General features: G+C 40.8%; 2 protein-coding genes and 1 long non-coding RNA gene across 4 annotated transcripts in view; 2 read left to right on the top strand and 1 right to left on the bottom strand.

The window, feature by feature from the left end:
- The window catches only part of DNAH11 (dynein axonemal heavy chain 11), a 105726-nt gene extending 95904 nt beyond the window's left edge, over window positions 1-9822 (top strand). The window contains 5 exon segments of the mRNA XM_032104767.1: window positions 324-561; window positions 2913-3028; window positions 3819-3931; window positions 4856-4983; window positions 9291-9822. The gene's annotated coding sequence lies outside the window, so the exon portion shown is untranslated.
- Window positions 5554-18808, bottom strand: CDCA7L (cell division cycle associated 7 like). Of its 2 annotated transcripts, XM_032109944.1 has the most exons (9): window positions 18727-18808; window positions 15422-15553; window positions 14628-14984; window positions 12871-12945; window positions 11802-11984; window positions 10262-10393; window positions 9310-9459; window positions 8516-8652; window positions 5554-8150 (listed from the first exon to the last, which is right to left on the bottom strand). In XM_032109944.1, the coding sequence occupies exons 3-9, from the start codon at window positions 14982-14984 to the stop codon at window positions 8120-8122; spliced, it is 1065 nt and encodes a 354-aa protein (XP_031965835.1). In that variant the 5' UTR covers window positions 15422-15553; window positions 18727-18808; the 3' UTR covers window positions 5554-8119. The 2 variants fall into 2 exon arrangements, with proteins under 2 accessions (XP_031965835.1, XP_031965828.1); XM_032109937.1 differs by lacking the exon at window positions 18727-18808 and having other exon boundaries at window positions 10262-10396; window positions 15394-15472.
- Window positions 17985-20868, top strand: LOC116444503. Its single transcript, XR_004240344.1, has 2 exons — window positions 17985-18090; window positions 18738-20868. It is a non-coding gene; the product is annotated as an uncharacterized LOC116444503 (long non-coding RNA).
- The last annotated feature ends 655 nt before the right edge of the window (window positions 20869-21523 follow it).

Raw genomic sequence — 21523 nt, 5'->3', positions numbered from 1 at the left:
GAATCCTTGCTTGGCTGCTGAGGGGATGCAGACTTTCAGTACTTAAAATGAACTTGCCTCAGTAGTGACAGTCCTTAAAATAAACGCAAAGCATCCTCATGAAGGAAGAAGTGACCCCACTTCCAGAAAATTGAACTGTCAAGAAATTATGCAAATAGTAACTATGCTGGGTATACTTTGGTAACCTTGTTCCATTGTATCTGAACATGCAGGTGTTGTGTCCACAGCCTTGAAACAAATTTCTGAAACTTCATAGATACACAAGAATGTTTCAAATACTGGTGTCAGCATTATCAGTAACATTACTGATTCTTTTACCACAGTTTGAAGGGGAACCGGCACCATGTTTCTTGGCCCCAGAAAATCTGGATTATGATGGATACCATAAATAGATGGAACAGATGAAATGCTTCCACCTGAAAGCACTGTACTATATGGACTGCACCCCAATGCTGAGATGGGATTCTTGACAACAGTATCAGATAATCTCTTCAAAACTCCTTTGGAAATGCAACCCATATATACATGGGAGAGGGATCAGGCCAGTCTGCAGAGAAAGAGGTGAAGTTCTTCATCCAGTGTATTGTCAGTGCTGTTAATGACAGGTGGAATACACATCTTACTGCGTTACTTCAGCAACAGACATAATTTCTGGGGGTGGGGAGGGGGGGGAAGGCATCAAATTAGAAAAGATCAGATGAGTGTTAATGGCTGTGATAATGCACCAGCCTGGCTAAGGTGTACTGCACTAGGAACACATTTGGACCAAAGGGATTTGGACCAGAGGAACACCTAACCTCTGTTACGCAGATAATTTCTTTTTCATGTTGAATTTAACGTGGGGTGGGAAACAAGGTATGGACCTATCTCCTTTTTTTTGTATGCTTTTATAAGTAAGTACAGCAACAAAAACTTACTAACGAAAAGGCGTGGTTGGTTGAATTGGTGGGTCTGGTCTTGACCTCTGTCCTTTGTTCCCATCTCCTGCATGATAAAACCTCTTAGGGTAGCTTTCCTATGCCTTCCCATTTGTGCCAAGCATAGGAAGTCCCTCCTAGACTGCACTCCTTTTTCTGCTGCACTCACAGCACAGCCTAGAAGTGGTGTGCAGGCTTTCCATGCCAGGAAAGAGCCCAAGCAGAGGCTCTCCCACTGCTTCCCTTCTTGGGCACTTGATCTAAACAGGAGCCCGTGGCTGTTCCAAGGGACTTCCCCTGCAAGGAGTAGCAGAAGAGAAGGTTTTCAGGGAGTTATAGTTTTCTGGCAGTCTGAATAGGTAAAACCTGGCCAAGGAGGCTGTCTCATCACCTCTTAGCCTCAGCACCTCACCACAGAACCTGGAGTTTAGCAGAACAATAACACTGTTATTGTTTTATAATAACAACCTGATAAACTATGAGGTTCTGGGTTAAATGGACCAACCCTAGTACAAGGATAAGCTTTGTCACTTAATAAGGAGTTAACTGGGACATTGTAGTTCTGTTCATAGTCAAGATATGTCAGACACACAGATACATTAGTTTAGCCAAACTCATTCCAGAAAAATGTAAAAGAATGGGTTTTAAGCACAGAACATCACTGGTGCTGTGCTTAAGAGATTAAATGAATAAAGGAGCAGGGAAGGAAAATGTAATCACAAATCTCAGCTAATTCTGTTTTCTGATCTTGCCATCTTCTGCATCTTCCTCTCTGAGTGTAGATCTGAGAAACTATGTCCAGATGCCCCAAAGCCTGGAACATGATGAGACTGAGCCTTCAGCTCCTTATCCTTACCAGAGTTAATTAAAGTCCCCTGTGACTGCCACTCTGGTTCTGCCTTTCTCCATTCCTTTCTTTACTCTCTCCTTTTCCTCTGAGCGCTCTTTTTTTTTCCTCTTATCACTATCAGATCATGGAGGTTTTGCAGGAGGAAATGTGACAGCTCTGCATGCAAGTAGCCAAACATTGCTTCATCTCCTGGGGGAAACTTGTGCTTTTCATGCTCAGTTCCCATCCACTTTAGGGAGTCTGGACTATAATATATGGCATTCATCATTAAGTCTGCCAAAGCTAGGGATGAAACAGAGGCTGAGCTGCATTAATGAATGCTGTGATTTCAATTCCTGCTCATTAGTACTGTTATGAATTGTTCTTCAGTTATGTTCTGCCTCAGTTCCAGAGCAGGCCTGCAGGGAGAAAGGCTCTTCTTGGGGGTGATTTGTGTGCGCCTGTGCCTCTGCTGTGTTTTGCCTAATGCCTGAGACAGCAAGGACTGTGGGTGGTGGAGGGGGTCATGGAAGCTATTAGGTACTAGAGAAACACAAACTACTGATCACACTTGACTGAAAATCAAGACAATTCCAGGGTGTATCCTAGTAACAGCAGTCATCCCAAGTCCATCCCAATGCGTTAGTAAGCTTCAGGGGTCAATGCTACCTGAAAATGTAAAGCTAAATAGAAGCTGCTAAGTGTTAATTGGTTTGCAACAATTCCTCTCAATACCATTGCCAAAAAGACAGCAAAGGTGAGGGAGGGAGCATCTCTGGTTTTTATCTAAGAAAATGAGATGTTTGTACTCTTCTGTAGAAATCAGACTTGAAAGTAGAAGAGTCATAAAGAGTTGATTGCTGGGATTTCTATTGGCTCTGTTGTATTGTCCTGGACAGATCAAGAATGTTCTGGATGATATTCTTGAGATGCTTCCTGAGAAGCTTAACGTAGCAGAAATCATGCAGGATGACTACTGCCTGGAGACCCCATGCTCTTGTTTGCGTCGAAGACTGTAAGATGATGAACTCTTCAGAGATCCATAGGTCTTTTAAACAGCTGGACCTTGGTCTGAAGGCAAATTACTTATTTCAGGGGGTTTTGTGGCTTTTTTGGAAATGAAAGAACAGTTATTCTTTATGTATGCTTTTTATTTTTCTCCAAAGGGGGAGCTGATGTTTTCTGCTCACAGGGAAGAGCTGCAATACACACTCTTCTGTGATGTTATGCCAGACACATGGACTAAACCAGCACATCCATTCACACACAGCTTTGTCCACTGGTAAGTACCCCACAGTGACAGGGTTTAGCTACTATGCACAGAGCTATTCCAGTGACTCAAGCCCAGCAGCTCTGTTCCATTCATTTTTCTTCCAAATTTTGTCCTAATGAAAAGTCAGTTTTCCTTTGAAGTGGGTTTTGTAGAAATGCCAAGCACTTTGCTAAAGCGAAGGCTCCGTCACCTCCCTTTGTCCCAAGTACTAGGCGTGTTCAGCATCTTGTGGAATTCCTTTTCCCTTAGCCTGCCACCACCAGTGGTTAGACATGGATGAAATAAGCATTGTTTTGGGAAATTCTTCTGATACCTCATGGCAATGTATGCTCCATTATGCCATTATTCAGAGCCTCTGTCAGACTTCCTTATGCTCCGGATTTGGACTTTGCTCTGGCTTATTGGTAAATGCACGAATGAAGATGCCATCAGACAACTTGCATTTAAGAAGCCATCAGCTGTTAGCAAATTCTGGCAGTTTCTGAAGGTCTGTTAACATGGCTCACGGTGATGTTCAGGTTTCTCCCCAAGACAGCATTTTACAGGATTGAGCATACTCACAATTCCCTGCTGCCAGCAACCCATCCCATGCTGATGACCTTCTACAACTGGTTTCAGACATATACTTGCATCAGGGAAACAACAAATTCCACTGAAACAATTACCTTACACTTATATAATCTTATACTTTCTGGTGTCTTCAGCAATGTACTTTCTCTGTAGACAGAAGTACTCTTTACACTTGAAATCTGTAGTTTGTCTAAAGTTAAGGCAGCGGCTATTGATGCTTCCCTTTTAGGGTTACTGATTTTCTCATGTGGTGCCGAGAACTCAACATCTGGACACAGAACCTTGTGCTGCCAGCAGTGGTGGGGCTCGCTGGCTTGTTCCATCCTCAGTCCTTTCTGACAGGTCAGCAACAACGGTTGTAGGGCACCAAGCATATGGTTTTCAATGCCAGACATTTTTCTTTAACCATTGGTGTTAGCTATGTTTGTGATGCTGTTTGGAGAGTTAATCACAGTTTAAATAAAAAGATAAAAATCACCTTAATATCAGAATAATCATCTCCTGAAAGCAGGGAGAACAACCCAAACTTGTCCTCAGGCTACTCAGCAGTGTGAAGACAAAGCAGCTAAGGAAATAAAAGCTCGAATTTCATAGTTTAAAAAAGGTTTAAGAGTGCAAGTTTTTCTACCTTTATTATTTAACCAATTCAGTGCATATGTTATGGTACCATTCTGTTTTCTTCCATAACAGTTATGAGGCTAAGAAGAAAAATAAATCAGTCTCCCAATCCTCTTTGTGTAGTCATTGCCACAGTAGGGACGGAAAACGTTTAGCAGTGTAATGAATAAGCAGTATATCTCATTTCTTGTCATAATCACAGCATATTAGCTGAGTTGGTTAGAGTATGGTGCTAATAGCACCAAGGTTTGTGGGTTCAATCCCCATACGGATCATTCATTTAGGACTTGGACTTGATGATCCTTGTTGGTCCCTTCCCACTCAGAATATTCTGTGCAGCTCTGAATGTAAGCTTGTATTAATTCTGAACACCACAGTGAAGCCACAGGAGTGCTTGGTAACAGTGTAGCTCAAATTCTGCATGGTCACCACCGGGACGGAGATAAATCCTTCACTTGCCTAGCAGAAAGGTGGCCAGGAGCTCCTCACAGGACACTAGCTGGGCTGCCATCGTTCTCTAGAGAAGGGCAGACCCCACACAGTCTCAGGCTTGAGCATGACGGCCCAAGAGGGGTAGGCTGACAGTTCTGACACTAAAATTGCTGTCTGGATATTGAATTATTGAAAGCACTCTTCTGTTTTTTAAAGCTGCAATGCAGAGCAGAACAGCTGGCCTTTGGATAAGGTGTGCTTGACTGCAGATCTTACCAAAAAGACCAAAGAGTATGACCACCCAGCAAGGGAAAGAGCCTGTATCTGTGTGCTTTCCATGGAAGGTAAGAAATAAACTTCAATTGCTTGATATCCCAGTTCAGGAACTCTTTTAGTAGTTAAGTTGCATCAAGAGTTGCACTAAAGCATTGTGACCCAATGAACAGCACCAAGAAGCTTAGGAATGGTGGTGGATTGTTGGCATTTGTCACTGTGACTTTACATTTCATACCAGCTTGGTGTCCTAATCATTAAATATACTTCCTGCATTTAAGTAACTGTTAAGTGGGTCTGAACAAGGGCTGCATTGTAGTAAAGCAGCAGCTCTAACGTAACTGAGGTTCAGAAGCTTAAGGACTATTCCAGAAACTATAAATTTCACAATAATGAACTTCTCGATATTTTTTGCAGCTCTTAGAGATGCAGAATAGGGTTAGTAGTTACCACATGTTGGCAACCTGGATCAAGTAATCTACACTATTGCAATTTAAAAAAAAAACCCCACAACCTAACCCCCCAAAAAACATCAACCAACCAGCCAAACCCCCAAAGCCACAAACAACACCACAAAAATCATCTATCCTGTTTTTTTCTTCCACCTTGACCGAAAGTTGCCAATTCTAAATAAACAGATATAAAGAATTCTGAATGTTTTATTTGCTGGGTCATAATACTTACACAAAGCTTTTGGGGAGACATACCACGAATAAAGGAAGTACTTGAGAACACCTGTATTGTGGGTCCCTTCCAACTCAGAATACTCTGTGATTCTGTGATTAGCATGAGGTATAATGACACAATTTGGTAGGCAAGGTATAAGAATTAAAAGAGATTCTTTTATCTGGATTTTCAAGCAGTCTGTTATTGCCATAGTTGTAATATGATTGTAGGCTGTCCCTGAATGGAAACCATGCTCATCTTTTTGTGCTGCAACCCCTCTTGTAACAACTTTCACATGATAAACATTGTTCTTCTGATTCTGCATCTTCCTGAGACTGAAGCATCTAGTTCAGGAACAATTCTAGCCTGCTGTCAACATGAGATTTTAGTTTTAACTTAGAAAAGCTGTCAACAAAGTTACAGCTCATTAGAGAAAGGTGAGTGACTCCCAAAGGCAATTAGAGAATCACTGTCCTTACTCATCCTCTTCACCAGACCCGAATAAAAAGAAAGCCACTCTTTTGGACAGGAGTTGCTACTACAACAGGTAAACCCCCAAGGGGAAAGTTAGGGTGCGGGAGTGGAGCAATGGCAAGGATGTCATTTGAATGGTGCTTTTTGAAATGTGAGCATCAACTTTTCAGAGGTTTTTTTTCAGACATCTGTCAGTCCAAGGGTAATACGGTTCACTCCTCATCTGGAGATGAGGAAAGTATCAAGGAACCTTGTGAGTGCAGTTTAGGCTGGTGTTGGTGTTTGCATATATAAAATTTCCTGTCACTGCAATCTCTGCTTTTAGTAAAAGGGCCTGTTGATGAAACCACAGGTACAGTCTGGGCAGCTGCTACGTACTCATCTCTGCATTCATACAAAGAGATGATGCACAGCAGTCCAACTAAATCTAAATCAACCAAATCTAAAATCTACACTACATCTGCATGTTCAAATGTAGCCTTAACTATTTAGCAACTGTTTAAACCCAAATGATTCTGGTCTTGCTCTACAGAACACCATGTAACGCATGTGCTACAATTACTGCGGGAACCACATGGGAGACCCAGTGGGGCCCATAGCAGAAGCACAGTTCAGGAATTGACTTCAGCAATGCCAGACATTTTTTTAAAGGCTATTCCACTGGATCAAAGGGAAACTAAAAATTATTATGAATGTCCAGCTTATAAAAGCAAAAGCAGGACGACAAAAACTTATGTTTGGACTTTCTGAAAATCAAGAAGTCAAGTAAATGGGTTCTGGCAGGAATAGCTTTACTCCTGGCAGTTTCGTACTAAGCTTTCAATAAAACGTGCTGCTTTCTCAATCTGCCTCACAGTAAAAGCAAAAGGAGATAAATGTTTTTCACAGTCAGCTGGAGCAGGAGATTTGCCTCACAAAAACACAATCCTTAATGTAACACTTGTGTGCTCTATGTTGTTATTTCCTCATCTGTCAATGTTGTGTTCATGTGTTTCTCCACATAATGATTATTGATCCTCCAAGCACCACTATACCTGCTATTGGAAAGTAAATGGTCTCAGCAGACGTCCCTCCAGGGCAGTGGCTGGGCATACCCTACAGGGAAACATCAGCATCGAGGTGTAGTTTGAATCAAAAAATACTCCTCTTTAGATCAGCCTTTATTCTCTCTACATAAAATGAAATGTTTATCTTACAAGAATTTTAACATACTTTAACATGCAATACAAATATGTTGCATTTAAACAAAGTTGTTTGAACGTCTGGTTGTACAAATGAAAAAATATCTAAGTATGAACTGTAACTAAAAAAAAGTAATCCTGAACTCTGATTTAGACCAGTTACAACTGCTGGGTAGATGCTTCAGGCAGCAGGTGCACTACACAAAAACTGCTGGTGAGAGGTTTTGTTGGCTTTTTTTACTGGGATGATTTTTTAATTTTTTTTTTAACACTCTTCTACTTTCATGTTTCAGTGAATAATTGCACTTTGGAATAAAATTTTTAAAAATCATTCTCCCACTGATTGATTGCATCAGCTTTGGCTGGAATACAATGGCATTCGATGAAAGTACCCTTTCCTTCCTTGCAAGAACAAGTTCTATAAACTACAGGTGGTTGAACAGGTCCAGAAAGCAAAGCTGGAAAAATGGATCTTTATGGTCGAGTTGGTAGACAAAGGTGTTTTGTTTCTTTGAAGACGGGGATGCCTTGAAGGTAGTTGTTAAACACCCGTTCTGCAAACTTGCACAATTATATAAATAAAAATATTGCTCAAATTGACCAAGCTCTCCATCATGTGGTTGTGTAGCTCTGTTAAAAATTAACCACTCAAGGTTCAAGAGTGCCGTTTCATTTAACATATAGGTCTGTGCACGTAGATTTCTCTACCAAAACATTTTCCTGAGAGATCCTTTGCATAAGACCATATCAATCAAAAAGTTCCCAATACAGAAATTAATATGCTATACACTACAATTCTATTTTATATAAAACATAGTAATAAACTTTTGAAGTCAAAATTGTTAACATATTAACCAGTTGCAGGCACAGCTTGAGTTCAGTGTTGTCAATTGTCCTCCGCCAGTTGTTTTTGTAAACTAGAAGATGCGAGAAAACAGTGTTAGTGCTTTTTAGGAAACTCAGCTCCCCCATAAATTTCCACTGCTGAAGATGATAACTTCCAAAACAGCACTTCTATACACTTCAACCAACCAAGAGGGATTTCAAAATAGGCAAAAGTCTTTCCATTTTTGAAGTGTAAACAACTGTTGTCTGTGTACAATACACCTCACTTTACATATACCTCACTTTAAAGAAGCTGATTTCAGCCTAGGAGAAAATCTGAAATCCAAGAAACTTCTTTTGTATAGATGCAGGATTTGTCCCAGGGCACAAGAAGTCAAATGTTATTTAAAGGGTTGTAACAGTTTAAAAAGGAATCAGCACAGGGCAGAACTCTCACCTTTCCAGGTACTCCTTGACATTGTTGTAGCCGTAGAACTTGGCCAGGTGGATGAGCATGCCGGTGGCACAGCGCCCATCCCGCCGGCGGCAATAGCTGCAGTTGCACACCCCGCGACAAGGAGGACAGATCCAGGCCTGCAGGGGCGTGAGTGTGGGAGGGGGGTAAAAGCAAGTTATGAAAAATGCTATATTTGCCTTCCTGTTGCTTCGAGAAATATGAGTACAGCTTCCCTACCATGCGATTGTTCAGAGGTTTTAAAAGCCTCTGTCAGCCAGCCAGCCAACCTTATTAACACTTCCCAAATTCTGCAGGATTAGAGGAATTATTAAGTGCTTGAATACTTCTTACTCTTGAAGCCTCAGGTTCTCTGATGTGCTCAGTACTGATTTTCAAATAGACTGAGGTCTTCTATAATGCCTAAGGATAATTCACTCTATGCCAGGCTGACTGTAGTCAACTCCCTAGAAAGAGAGGGATACCCACTGTGACAAGTTCCTTTGGCTCTACCTGCCTGCTGGTACGGCACAATTCCTGGGACTGAATTAACCAGCTGGTACGTGAAGTCAGGCATCTCCAAGCTGGTCAGCAACTGCACATAAAGGCACAGGTGCTAACAGAGCAGCCACTGCCACACTGGGCCACCACATCAGTGTCATTAGTTAGTACTACACATCTGTTCTTGGCAAAAAAGTTTGAACACCATTTTACCATGAGCATATTCTTATCATCACAGATCACTAACAAAACTGTATTCATTACACTTTCATTCCAGGCTCAAGAATGATACTTACTGGATCAAGCAGAGCAGACTTCACATCTTCACCATATCGATTTCGAAGACATGGTCCACAGAACTGCCCCCTTACTCCTCCACAGCCCTGGTTGCGACAAATTGTCTTTGTGTCAGTTGTCTTTTGTCGACACTGGTGGCAAGTACTACCCTAAAGGTGGAAAGAAGAGAAAAACATATGTATGAAGGACACCTTAAATGCTCATTGATGAACTTCCCTAATAATAAGCACAAACTTCAAACCAAAGTCAAATTAAACAGTGAACAGCAAGTTCTGTCATTATGATAAATCATATAGCAACGCTAGGAGTTTTACAGACAGTGCCCAGTTTCAGTTGCATTGGAAGTCTCAAATTACATTAGCCTCATGTCACAGCTCTGGTCCTTTCTTCTCTCTAGGAAAAACCTTAAACTATTGAGAAAATGATCTTGTAACTCATCTTTGCCAATACCATGAAGCATGAAATACATGGTAAGCTGATCTTTATGATAATCAGCAATAGCCATATCCAGTGAAAGCAAGGAAGGAGTTCCATTAAGAACTCTGGAAACTGCACAACATGTATAAAAATGTCATTTCTGGGGGTACAAAGAACAGCAGGGATCACTATTATTTAATGGTACAACACAACATTTTTATTAGTGAAAGAGATAAAAAGGACGCCAACTCTTACCAGGGGCAAGTAATAGCTATAGCAAGCTTAACTTAATAGCTCTGTGGCACAAAACCACTTCTTCTCAGAGGCAAAAAGCCAGTGGGGAATATGAACCACCACAGCCAAGCCCACAGAAGTCTGGCAAAGCTTTCAAAGCTGTACTGTGTGCCATAATAACGATGAGCTATACTCCCCAGAGCCTCAGGAAAGGACACCTTTTAGCAAACACCAGTGAAACAGTGAGAGACTTTTCATTTCAAGCACACAGACACACTGAAGAATATGGCAACCACTTACTAGAACTTTATCATAGATTTTGTCTCTAACAGCGATTGCAATGTTGTCCAAGTCCTCCTCAGTTATATCTTCTACTGGACGATCAGATGAATACTTTGATGATCTCCGTCTTTTGCGTACTCCACAATCCCCCTGCTAAACAAACTCATCTCAGTATGTATTGTTTGTCTGATGTCATGAAGTCTCTGTCACCACACCTGGTGACAAATTCCTTCATTTACAACGTGTATGCAGTCCAGAGCTGGCAGACTACAGGCTCAGGCAACCACTGAAAGAACAGGGTTTCCAAATCACTGCCTGTTTCTCTCCCTCTCCTCCATAATCTTTTCTCTACTACACTTTTTATTCATTTTATTTAATTCCTTTCCATCATTACTACTTCTATTTGCACAAATCCCTGACATGTTTTACTGCTAACTGTTCTTTGCATTCCCTGCACTCCTCCACTGTAACTCTTAATACTCCATTTCTTCCCTCTCAAAATAAGGAACTGTGATCATCTGCCTTCCCATGCTTTCCTCCTTCAATCTCCTTGTATGTTCTCTAGTTTCTTTCTCCAATAACAATCTCTAATGTGCTGCAAAAAAAACCTCTACTGAAGTTTTAGGTTCGTCCTGCCATACTCAGCCCTTTCTTATTATCCGGTTATTTGGAAGAGAGTACTCCACTCACAATTAAGTGATCTTTTTTTCCTTCTAAATACCATTCTCTTTGACTCCTATTCATGAATAAATCTCATCTGATTCTTAGCCTTCCCCATACCTGTCTCTGAAGACCTCATTTGTCCTTCACTCTAGATCAGTTCTGTTCCATCCAACACAGTAATTTACCAGCCTAAGTTCTCATTTAGTGCTACTCCTCTTCTAATAGCCAAGTTCCCTCTATAATGTTTCAACTGTGCCCAGCACTTGCTCCTACAAGCAGTACTGGGATCCAGCCTTTAAGAATTCAAACTTAAAAGAGTTTTCCTCATAAGGGCTATACAGAAAATATAAGCAAGACAAATTACCACCATAAGCTAGAGGAGGGGAAAAAACAGATTTTTAAAAATAGGAAGAGTAAAACCTGCAACTTTTCAATGGCTAGCCTGTACATTACCAGTTTGCTGGTGCAGATTCCTTTAATTCATACTCAGTTCAGCCATGTAACTCACATCTTCCCTCTGTTACTTCCAGAGGATTTCTGCCTTTTTTTCTGAGTCTGGTAACAGAGAAGATCTGCTTTGCCACCTCCATAACCTACTGCCTTGCCACTCCAAGGCCTTCTACATTACAGGCTCTAATAATTTCCAGATGAAGAATAAATAACGGACCACAAGTAAAATGCCTTTATATGCTTGAATAACACTGGTCACAAAAAAAACCCACTTAACAGGTGAAAGATGAGACAGAAAGGCCTGGAGATAACTTCTCTGAAGCTAATCCCAACCAAAGATTTTCAATAACTTTGTGTAGGATGTGACATCTGGTCTAAGTGCTGGCCAACAATTTAAATGTTTCCTGGTTCCTGACTACTAGGGATATCAAAATCTGGCAAATACCACACTGAGTCTCTTCAAGAGGTTTTGTTGCCTATAGCTACGGATGTGTTCTGCAAATTTGACAGCCGACACAGTGAATTTTTCCAAGGCAAATTTTTCTGGTGGACGAGCATTTCTGGTTGGGTTCATTCGACGTGTTATCTGGCCTTCAGAAAAAGACCTCCTTGGGGTTTTCTTCTGTTTCTAGAAAAAGAAGGAAATTACAGTGTCTGTCTTTTCAGTTATGCCTGTAGTGTCAAACACTAGGAACAATCTGAAAATCTCTGTACCACACTTGTACTATCATGAATTGATCTGCCATTCTCCCACTCGTTATTTGTTAAGCCAAACCCCACCAATTACACTCCCTACAAACTATACCTTTTTGCTACTTTTAAAACACCACACCATCACGCCAAATTCCATTCCAATCAACATCACAGAACTACACCAAAATTTAACAGGCTGCCACCTTAAGGTGGAAGCTAGTTCTCACTGTTCTTTGGTAGCTAAATATTCAGATTTTCCCACAATCTGACTACACAATTGAGGAACATTGAGGAATATGCAACTTGAGGATCAATCTGAATTCTAGTTAATTTTCTTTCAAACTTTTTAAACTGAAAGGGCATTAAGAAGCTGCTTCATTTAGTTCGAGATTCCTAATTTGGAGATTCTTGGGAGGTGCAAGATACCCTCTTCCTACTCTCACACCTGCCAGTTACTGTGTGATTGAATTCATGCAACGGAAGTCCTGCATGGACATCTACCAAAGACACGGCCCTTCAATGTTTCCTCAAATCTTTTCAGTTTATAAGATACATGGGAAAATGCTGCTCTACAGAGAAAGAAGGGTTGACACTCCTCTGCTTAAAGCTGAGAAAAGTCAGTTGAAATAACTACTGTATCATTCCAGTTTGTGTTAAATGGTTCAACTTCATGGTACTTCCCAACCAATAGCAAATCTATAAAAATGAAGTGACCAAACCCAAAGAAAACCAGAACAAACTGCTGAAAGTTTCTGATGAAACCCGTTAACCCTAAGTCTAACAAAAAGTACTGCCACCACCAACCAGTACCGGGAACTTACTGAAGGAGTCGAGGCAGGTGTTTTCACTGGGAACAGGTCCGGTATGGAATTCAGTTCTGCCAGCAGCTGGGCAAGCTGGAATCAAGTGATGTCACATTGAAAACTCACTGCAACTTGCAAAAAAAGCCACACCACCTACTATCCACTCTCCACATGCACTTCAAATTATAGCTAAGCATGTACATTAAACCTTTCTGGAAGCACCTAAATAAAGTGGGGTTCATAAAAGGGGTTCATTTACTCCTGAATGAGCAAGAATTCTGCCAACAATACTAACTTCACAGCTCCCACTAATTTTTACTGGGAATTAGAACTAGCCACATTTACATAGTATCTTGTCAAAACAGGACCAAAGGAGTGCATTACAACACAGTAATGGTTGATAACGAGAAATTCAGTTCATATGATAGGAGGGAGAAAAGAAAGACAGGGTGCCAGAAGACAGTAAGGTGTTCTCAGTGAGCTTTTATTGACAGTAGATACATCTGTGCTCTTTGCCAGAGACCTCAGTGTCCCCTAAAGCAGGGTAGACACTGGGTACAACGCTCATTACAAAGTCACAGAGCAACTAAGCCCCACTGGCAGTTCCCCCCATGCATGTTCTGATGCATGTACAGCATCAGAAGCACTTCAGCAGGATGATCATTTCTTGCACTGTGTATGAGTTGTCTTGGAGGAACATTTCCACAGAAGCAGTGGCTGATAGGTACAAAAAAAAACACTGACCTGTTCTGGAATTCCAGAATGAGACTAACTTCTGAAAAGCCAGTGGAAGTGGGGATGAGCCAAGCTGCTAGCTCTGAGATTGCCACAGCCATCAAGAGATTAAAAGCTGAATACAGTATTTCTTAGTAAATACTTCAGTGTAGCATTTATTAAGTGCTATTTAATGCCATTACAGTACTGCTCCTAGGATGCCAGTGAATTTCACAGTGGTTGAACTGCAAGGAAGAGTGGAAGGTAAGAAGGACCAAGGAGCAGCAAGACCAACACAACAGCAGTGGGGACACATGACAGATTAGAAACGCAGGTACAACGCTGAAGCAAGTTTTTACACAGGAGCGAGCTGTAGGCCCACACCAAGAGGTATTGTTTGAGCCCCAGGAGTGCTTGGCAGCTGCAACTCTTCCTGAAACACAGTAAAACTGAAGGAGCTACTAAAGACTGAACATCAGTTCGGATTATATAGCAGCATGATAATTAAAGAGAGCTGATGGCATGTTGGATAATAGAGGAAAAAACATTAGGAAATATCAGTTGCTCTTTTCCGCACCTACACACAGGTTCAGCAGTTATATAGTAAAACATTACTGTAAAAATCACATCCCACACAACTGAAAAATCATATTTATCATCCTCAGCAGTTTTTAGCTGGCTTTCCAATCAGTAACTGCAGCAGATTTGTCATACACAAACAAAAAGTAGAAACACTATTGTTCAAATGACACCATATAAACCACCTGAAAGGACCAGCGGGTTTTCTGACATGTTCTGAATATAAGACCACAAAACTTGGTCATTTGTAACTTCATTCACATCCACATTAAAAATGCTTAGTTCTATTCTGGTTTTAAATTTGACTTGAGGTTATTTTAGGGGTAAATGTCTGAGTTCTGAGGGTCCTCTAGGGTTTTCCCAGGTAGAAAAATTCACCATAAGATTTTCCCAAAGTTCCAGCACAAGCTAAAGGTAAGTATGCTAAAGGTAAGTACTTGTATGTAAATGTCAGAGAACAAAACACTGCTCTTAAGTCTTACCATGGCTTTATTCTCTTTTATATTTATGGCTCTCTTAAGCAGTGCACTGGAACTTTCCTCCTGTGTTTCCTTAATGTCTTCTTCAGACTCTGAAGCAGAGCCCTCTACTTTGTCTGACCGCTTGAGGCTTATTTCTTTTGAAAGAGGTGTGAGAGATTCACTGTCCTTTAGAGGCAAGTCAGACAAAGCCTGTTCAGGCACTTTTTTCTCAGATGACTTTCTGGTGGGAAACTGTAAAGCAACACGAAGGCCAAAGCTTCTTCTCTTGGGGGAAAACTTCTTCTCTTCTTCCTCCTCTTCCTGCTCATTACCCAATAAATTATCGCGTTCTTCATCACTCAAGTCTGACTCCACCATCTAAAGGCAGGAAAAATCCCGTGTTACATTATTGGCTCTGACACAAGGGAGGTCATTTTTAAATCACTAGTTCTAGACAGCAGTCTTTCCACCCATCCTACATTCACCTAAATTAACAAATTTAATTGCAACTTCTGCCTGTGCAGAGATCAAGAAAACATCTACATACTAGTATTGCCTAAGATAGAGACATGGCTGTCTCCAGAGGAACAATCTTGCCCAGTACAATCTACAAGCAGTGGAAGCATTTCTAATATGTGATGCTATATTAAATAAAGCATTTTTTCTCTTTTAAGACAACATGTTTTAATTCAGCATGAAGAAAGAACATCACAGTGTATCAGAAAGACTCCTACTAGAACATGAGGTTTACACAGAAGAGACAGAAAAAAAAGAAATCAACATATACATTCACATGTAGGTGTGACTGCCTTTACCAGAACTTCTTTCTTGTTCACATGCACCTCGTTTGAAGCAAAGCCCTCAAACACTTCCGTTTCAGAGTCGGTGTCCTCAGTGAAAATCCTCCGCAGCTCTTCAGTGAGGTATCTGGACTGAAACCGGAGCCCCTGCAAAAATACCACTCCATAGCTGTGAGAGACAGTCAGATAAACAGTATTCACACAGCCACAATAAACAGGTTTTGAGGGTCAAGACAGTGCCAACTAGCTAGCATACTGTGAAAGCATTTTGCAGGCAAAGCCTGTCAAAAGAAACAAACAACAAGAAGACAACATTCAGAGTTTCAACACTGAGTTATTTTAACTTAGCAAGACTCTTTTTCTTCATTTTGAGGACAGGGCTTTAACTGAGCTACTTGTTGTGGGGTAAACTTTCTTCTTCACATCTTCCTCCCCTTCTTCATTACTACCCAATAAAAATAAACTATCAGTTTTCTTGCATGTAAATTACATGTTGTTTTATATATTTTCTTCTGGATGTAAAAAACCAGGCCTTGAACAGAAGAAAATACAAATGAGAGATGGGGTCTGCTCCTCATGCTGTTACACCATCACTGAACTGACCAATATCAACACAAATCCACAGAGCTTTGACTAGCCTAAGTAACATCCCTCCACCTTTCAACTTCTCAACTCTCTGCTTTTTTGGTGCAGTTTATCATTCACATGTGTTCTCCTCAATTTCAGCCTATAGACCAGGAAGTAAAAAGATGTCATTAAAACACTCTTCTTGATATGTACATTACATCCCAATTAAACACAAGGCTTTTACCAAATAGAAATATATTTCCATACTTCCAATAAGAACTAGTAGAAAACCATCTAGTGAACTTGCTCCTGTTAATCTCTTGAAAGACTGCTCCTGGTAGGAATATAACCCATGCTCACATCACACCTGCTGCTTCAAAGTCAGCAACATGTAAGTTTGTTTCCCCAACTTTCCTCTGTTATTTCTTCCTCCCACACAAGAAACAAAAATGACCTTTAATACAACGCATTTGCAAAATATCTTTATTCTTCCTTTCAATTCCTTCCCTTCCATGACTTTAATTACACACTTCTTTATTTTAAGATAATATCTGGTGAAAAAAAGATACAATAGATGAGTGGAAAAACTTAGAGGGGAATGGGAGGGGGGAGCCACCGCATATGCTGTTTCTTTACACTTAAATATCTACAAATTATTATGGGTAATTGTAATGAGTTTTCTCTGAGGAAAATTACTTTATTCTTTTGTTGATAGCTGCAGTGCAGCTGCTTGAGAAAGGAACAAACACAACAGGGAAGTTACTTTAAAGTTAAATTGCACTTCTTGGAGCAAACTGAAGTTTTTATGTATTCTGTGTTTTCATGAAATTCCACAATTAAGGTTGAGGGGGGAACTATGCTATTTGCTAGCTAAAGTAACTAAAAATAACACACCCAGAGCTATGCTGTTCATCTACGAAGAACAATCGACACCAGGTAAAACACACATCAGGGATACCTATTGGAGAAATTGTGGGAACTTGGCAGAAGCACAGAAGTTATGGGAGCAGGACTGCAGAAAGCCCTGAGGAAAAGCAGGCACACAGAGGTCACTACCTGTTAACTCATTTGCACTTCAGCATCCAAGGGAATACCTGATGCACCAACAGCCCATTTGCCACCCCAGCAGGGCAGCTACCTTGCCTCCTTTCTCAAGAACTGCTGAATTTTTCTGATCTTCCCATCATTTTGCCATTCACACCAAAACCTTTTCGTTTCCTGCACAACAAGGACCAATGGGTTTTTGCAGCAATAGTAGTGTTTGGCATCATGAATGCCAGATGATGGTCATCCTGATGCAGGGCCCTGGTGTGCAAGGACTGCAGATTATGCTGCAGTTGGATAGGACTCAGGGTATTTTTATTGTACCATTTAGTGCTAAGGGAATTAAATTCAATACCAATTGAGATTTAAAATAATACTCATCCCAAGGGAAACACAGGAATGGTAAGGAAGGTTGCAGTGGCAGCTGTAAATCTGGAACAAGTCTCACTGGGATTCTCAGCAATGCATGTTAAACCAACAGTACCTAGCTCTTCCACAGCATTTTTAATCAGAGGATTTTAAAATGCTTTGCAGAAGAGATCATTATCATAAACTCTATTTCACAAGTTGGGAAATCAAGGGAGAGAAAAGTACAGTCAGGTGTCTGCAATCCCCAAGCAGGCAGAAGCTCCCACACAAGGCTTCCCCTCCACCACCACCTCTCCCCACTGACCCTTGTGATTCTCCCCACAAAGACACAAATACAAGAGCAAGCTACCTCCTGGTTTTCTGAAGTTACCAGTACTGCTGTCTAGCAACAAGATTATAAACCAATTTAGAATCCAGTACATTTCATTACATTTTTGACACAATCTTTCTCCATAGCACAGACTGTGGCTCTACCCCCAAAAGGTTTCTGTGCTCTCCTGGGGTCACTTGCCTATAAAGGCTCAGAAGCAGTACATAATTGTACAAGCCTTATTCTGTCTCTTGGCTAACACTAATCATCTTTCTTGTCATCAGCACCTCGTAACCAGGTGCTGACCTGATGGACTAGGAAAACAGAAGAAAAAAAAAATCCGTTTTCTAACTAATGAAACAGAGGGACCTTTGCAAGAGCACAAAGGACGAAGGTATCTTATAACACATTAGCTCATGTCTATCAAGCATGTAATTATAAGTTTCTAACACACTAAAAACTAAATTTTTTGCCACCCAAGACACCACACCAGCTCTATTATTTTCTTATTAATTCAGCTGGTATCTCCAGCTACCAAATCAGAGAAGAAAAAATATCAAATCATTGTGCTTCACCATCAAGAGAGCAAAGAACCAGCAAATCGCACTACCGCAGCAGGAGCTGATGGTTTCTCTGCGTCACCACTGTTAAAACATGATTTTAGTGCAGAGACAGCATGGAGAAACTTCTGGAATAGATACCTGCATACTCTGAAATGCCCGTCTAATATCATGTATTTGTACTGTCTTAAGTATCCAGGATGGTAATTCTCTTTTCCTGTTTGCTACTAACCTATTTCACTTAAACTCACCTTCCAATGAAACCCATTTTTTTTTTTATATTATGAAGCAGTTTTCAAAAGCAACCATTAAACCCTAAAAATGATACCAAGATTGTTTACATTTATTTTTAATATGGGGACTGCAAACTGTGGGTTATGGTGCGAGTTATAATTCACACAGTTTTGACACAGACTCAGAGTACAACTGCATCCCAAGAGCATAACTGGACTACAGCAATCTGTTCCTACCTCTTTTCCAGACTCCGGGGAATCAAAACTAGCATAGCGGTTCTCTGACAAGAAGCTCTGTTTGGAAGCATCATCTCGGAACCCTGGAAAATCTTCAGTGTCACTGGGGGCATTGAAAATGTTGGCCACATCCTTGGGTATCTGTTTCTGATTCAAAACAAGACAGAAAATATGAGTCACACACACCAACTTAACAGGAAAACTCAAATTGGCAAAAGTACAATTTATTTTTATATTCCTAAGCAAGTACAAATCCATACCACAAAATATGTTATGTGTAAATTGTACCTTATTCAGCTAAACTCCAGGAAAATTCTGTATAGACTGTTTTAATCCCTGAATACAGACTCGGGATCTGGGATTAGGGAGGGGATGCGACACACAGGGTGTTCAACTCCACAAGGAAAGTACTTCAGTGACATAAAAATACATGTGTGCCTCGTGCTTGCAAGCAGGAGCTATGGGCACCTTTACCCATGGGGAAACCCACCACCCCTCCTGCAGAGCAGTGATGGCTCAGAGCTAAGGAACACAACTTCAAACACAACACAGTGCTAAAGTACAAAGAAACCTTACTGTTAGATCCCACACTACCTTCATGGATTTTAGCAGACACTTAGCTAACTCCAAAAATAAAACCAATGCAAGTCATTCTCCTTGGCCAGTACTGTCACAGACCTTCTCCTGTGACACTTGGTAAGAAAGTGAAAATGTGTTAACCAAGTACACTTCCCTTTTGCTAGAAGCCTTTGATGTGGCCCACCAGGAGAGGAGGAAGCACAGCCAAGGGCTGGCAGCAGCCTTCCCGAGGTGACCACGGTCACAGCTTCAGAGTTCAAGAAATTCAGTCCCAGCCTAGGAGACTCTTAACACACATCCAAACATTCCACTGGGCCATATACTTCACACCAAATACTTCAGATAAGCCTCAGCATGTACCAGGATAGTAAGGAAGCCTTCAGACAGTTCCCACATGGGCTGCTTTAGGATCTGGTATATGTATGGATGAACAGATCAAGCCGTAAAAACCAAGGAAGTAGGCATTTTGCCAGGCTTCAGAACACATTCTTACACATCCCAGTATCACCTGCAAAACCATTCTGCTAGTCACACAAATGCTCAGGGAGAAAAGCGTCTGCATTCCTCACCACCATCTGGATATTCATCTCTTACATCCCCTGGACCACATATACATCTCATACACACCACTCTAACTTGAAACAAGCCTCTGCTGTCTGCTAAAGCCACACAGAGACTTCCCACTCCTCTCATTAACTCTCAGGAACATGAGATCAATGACTGCCTGGTCAGAGACCAACTCCTCATCTGAAAGTGCTGTTATCCAGCCCTGAATATTCAACAGTACACCTCAGAGATGAAGTTCAGAACCAAGAGCAGACTGCTGTTTTCCACTGTCACAGAAAACCAAGGTTGCTCACACATGGCCCCATATAACGATTTTTTTCATTTTTTTAAGTTTAATTGTGCCAAGGGAAATGACCCAAAGGAGGCTCATTCTCCAAAAGTAATGTTGCTGAAAAAGTTCGACTTCCATTAAAAGAGCAAGCAGTACCTCCACTGAAGCATCACTCTCTGAAATAAGCTACAGTAAAGGGTGAACATGAGCCTAATTTTATTTTTGTTCTGCTTTTATAAAACTGATGTAGGCTGATACAAAACCAACTTACTGTTGCTCGAGCAAGAGTAGAATTCATCTCTGAAAAACTGACCCTTCTCAGGTCTATAATGGCATGACCCAATGCATGGCTGCTAAAGCCATGCTGTCCACATCCAAACCCCTTTGGATATTCCCTCACCCCTACCTCCTACAGTGAACATCCAGAATCCACTTCCGTTGCTGTGACAGAATTCACTCAGAACAGAACAGTGTTAAAAATGAAGCATTAAGCATTTTAATGGAAAAACATACAAGGAGCTGAGGGCATCACTGCTATGAATAAATTGCTTCCAGGAGCCACTGCATTAGTTCTTGTGCTAATGTACAGCTGTTAGCCACTGCTGTGATTATTGTATGCCTGATTTCTTCTTCTTCATCTATTGTTTCTGCATCTGCACCAGAGGAGTCATTGAGGGGCTGTAATTACTGATTATGAACAATAACAAAAAAATTCTTTCCCAGTAGAAAACTTTATTTTTTTGCATTCTCAACTTCTAAGGTACTGGTACTGATTTACGTAACTTATTGCAGAGCTTCAAGGATTTTTAGTTTGTGACTTGCTCCCCATAGCCTGACTACAAAGAATCTCAATTTGGTCACTGATGAGTCCCCATTTTACCAGAAGGGCTTACATTAATAACAGACAACACCTGACACACACAAGGTGGACATACTCCATAAGTTTAGAAAGGGAAATCTCATGAGGAATCTTCCTTAACAAGACTATTTCTACATCTGAAATCCTGTATTTCTACACCTGAAATCGTAAGCCAAGTTTATTTCCAGAAAAAGTCCACTGACATCAAAGGCAAGCTTGCAGCAAGCATCTCTGTCATGATGGGTTCATTCACTGTCATTTACTGTGTAGTCCTGGAAGCCACAGACATTTCCATCTTCATCTTTCAATTAAAATACATTGTGAAACTGATCTACAATCAGCATCAGAGCCTAGGATTTCAACTCTTGTCAACAAATTAATATACACCAAGAAAAAAAAAATATTTGTCTAAACAGAAATGTCAAAATGTTAATCTACTCAAAATACCTGTAAGACACAGGCACTCCAGGAGAGGATCTTTTTGCCTCTAAACCCCTAAAAAAGTCACAAAGGCAGAGATG

This window comes from Corvus moneduloides, chromosome 1, assembly GCF_009650955.1.
Source record: "Corvus moneduloides isolate bCorMon1 chromosome 1, bCorMon1.pri, whole genome shotgun sequence".
NCBI classification, from domain to species: domain Eukaryota; kingdom Metazoa; phylum Chordata; class Aves; order Passeriformes; family Corvidae; genus Corvus; species Corvus moneduloides.
The sequence above is the reverse complement of the archived record's forward strand: the minus strand, read 5'-3'. Positions and strand labels throughout refer to the sequence as shown.

Excerpts from the sequence above, each read along its gene's own strand:
- CDCA7L (XM_032109937.1), bottom strand. The coding sequence starts at position 14,984 with ATGGTGGAGTCAGACTTGAGTGATGAAGAACGCGATAATTTATTGGGT. Across the intron at positions 9,460-10,261 it reads AAATCTATGATAAAGTTCTA|GGTAGTACTTGCCACCAGTG; the intron begins GTAAGTGGTTGC and ends TTCCACCTTTAG. Across the intron at positions 8,151-8,515 it reads GTCAAGGAGTACCTGGAAAG|TTTACAAAAACAACTGGCGG; the intron begins GTGAGAGTTCTG and ends CGCATCTTCTAG.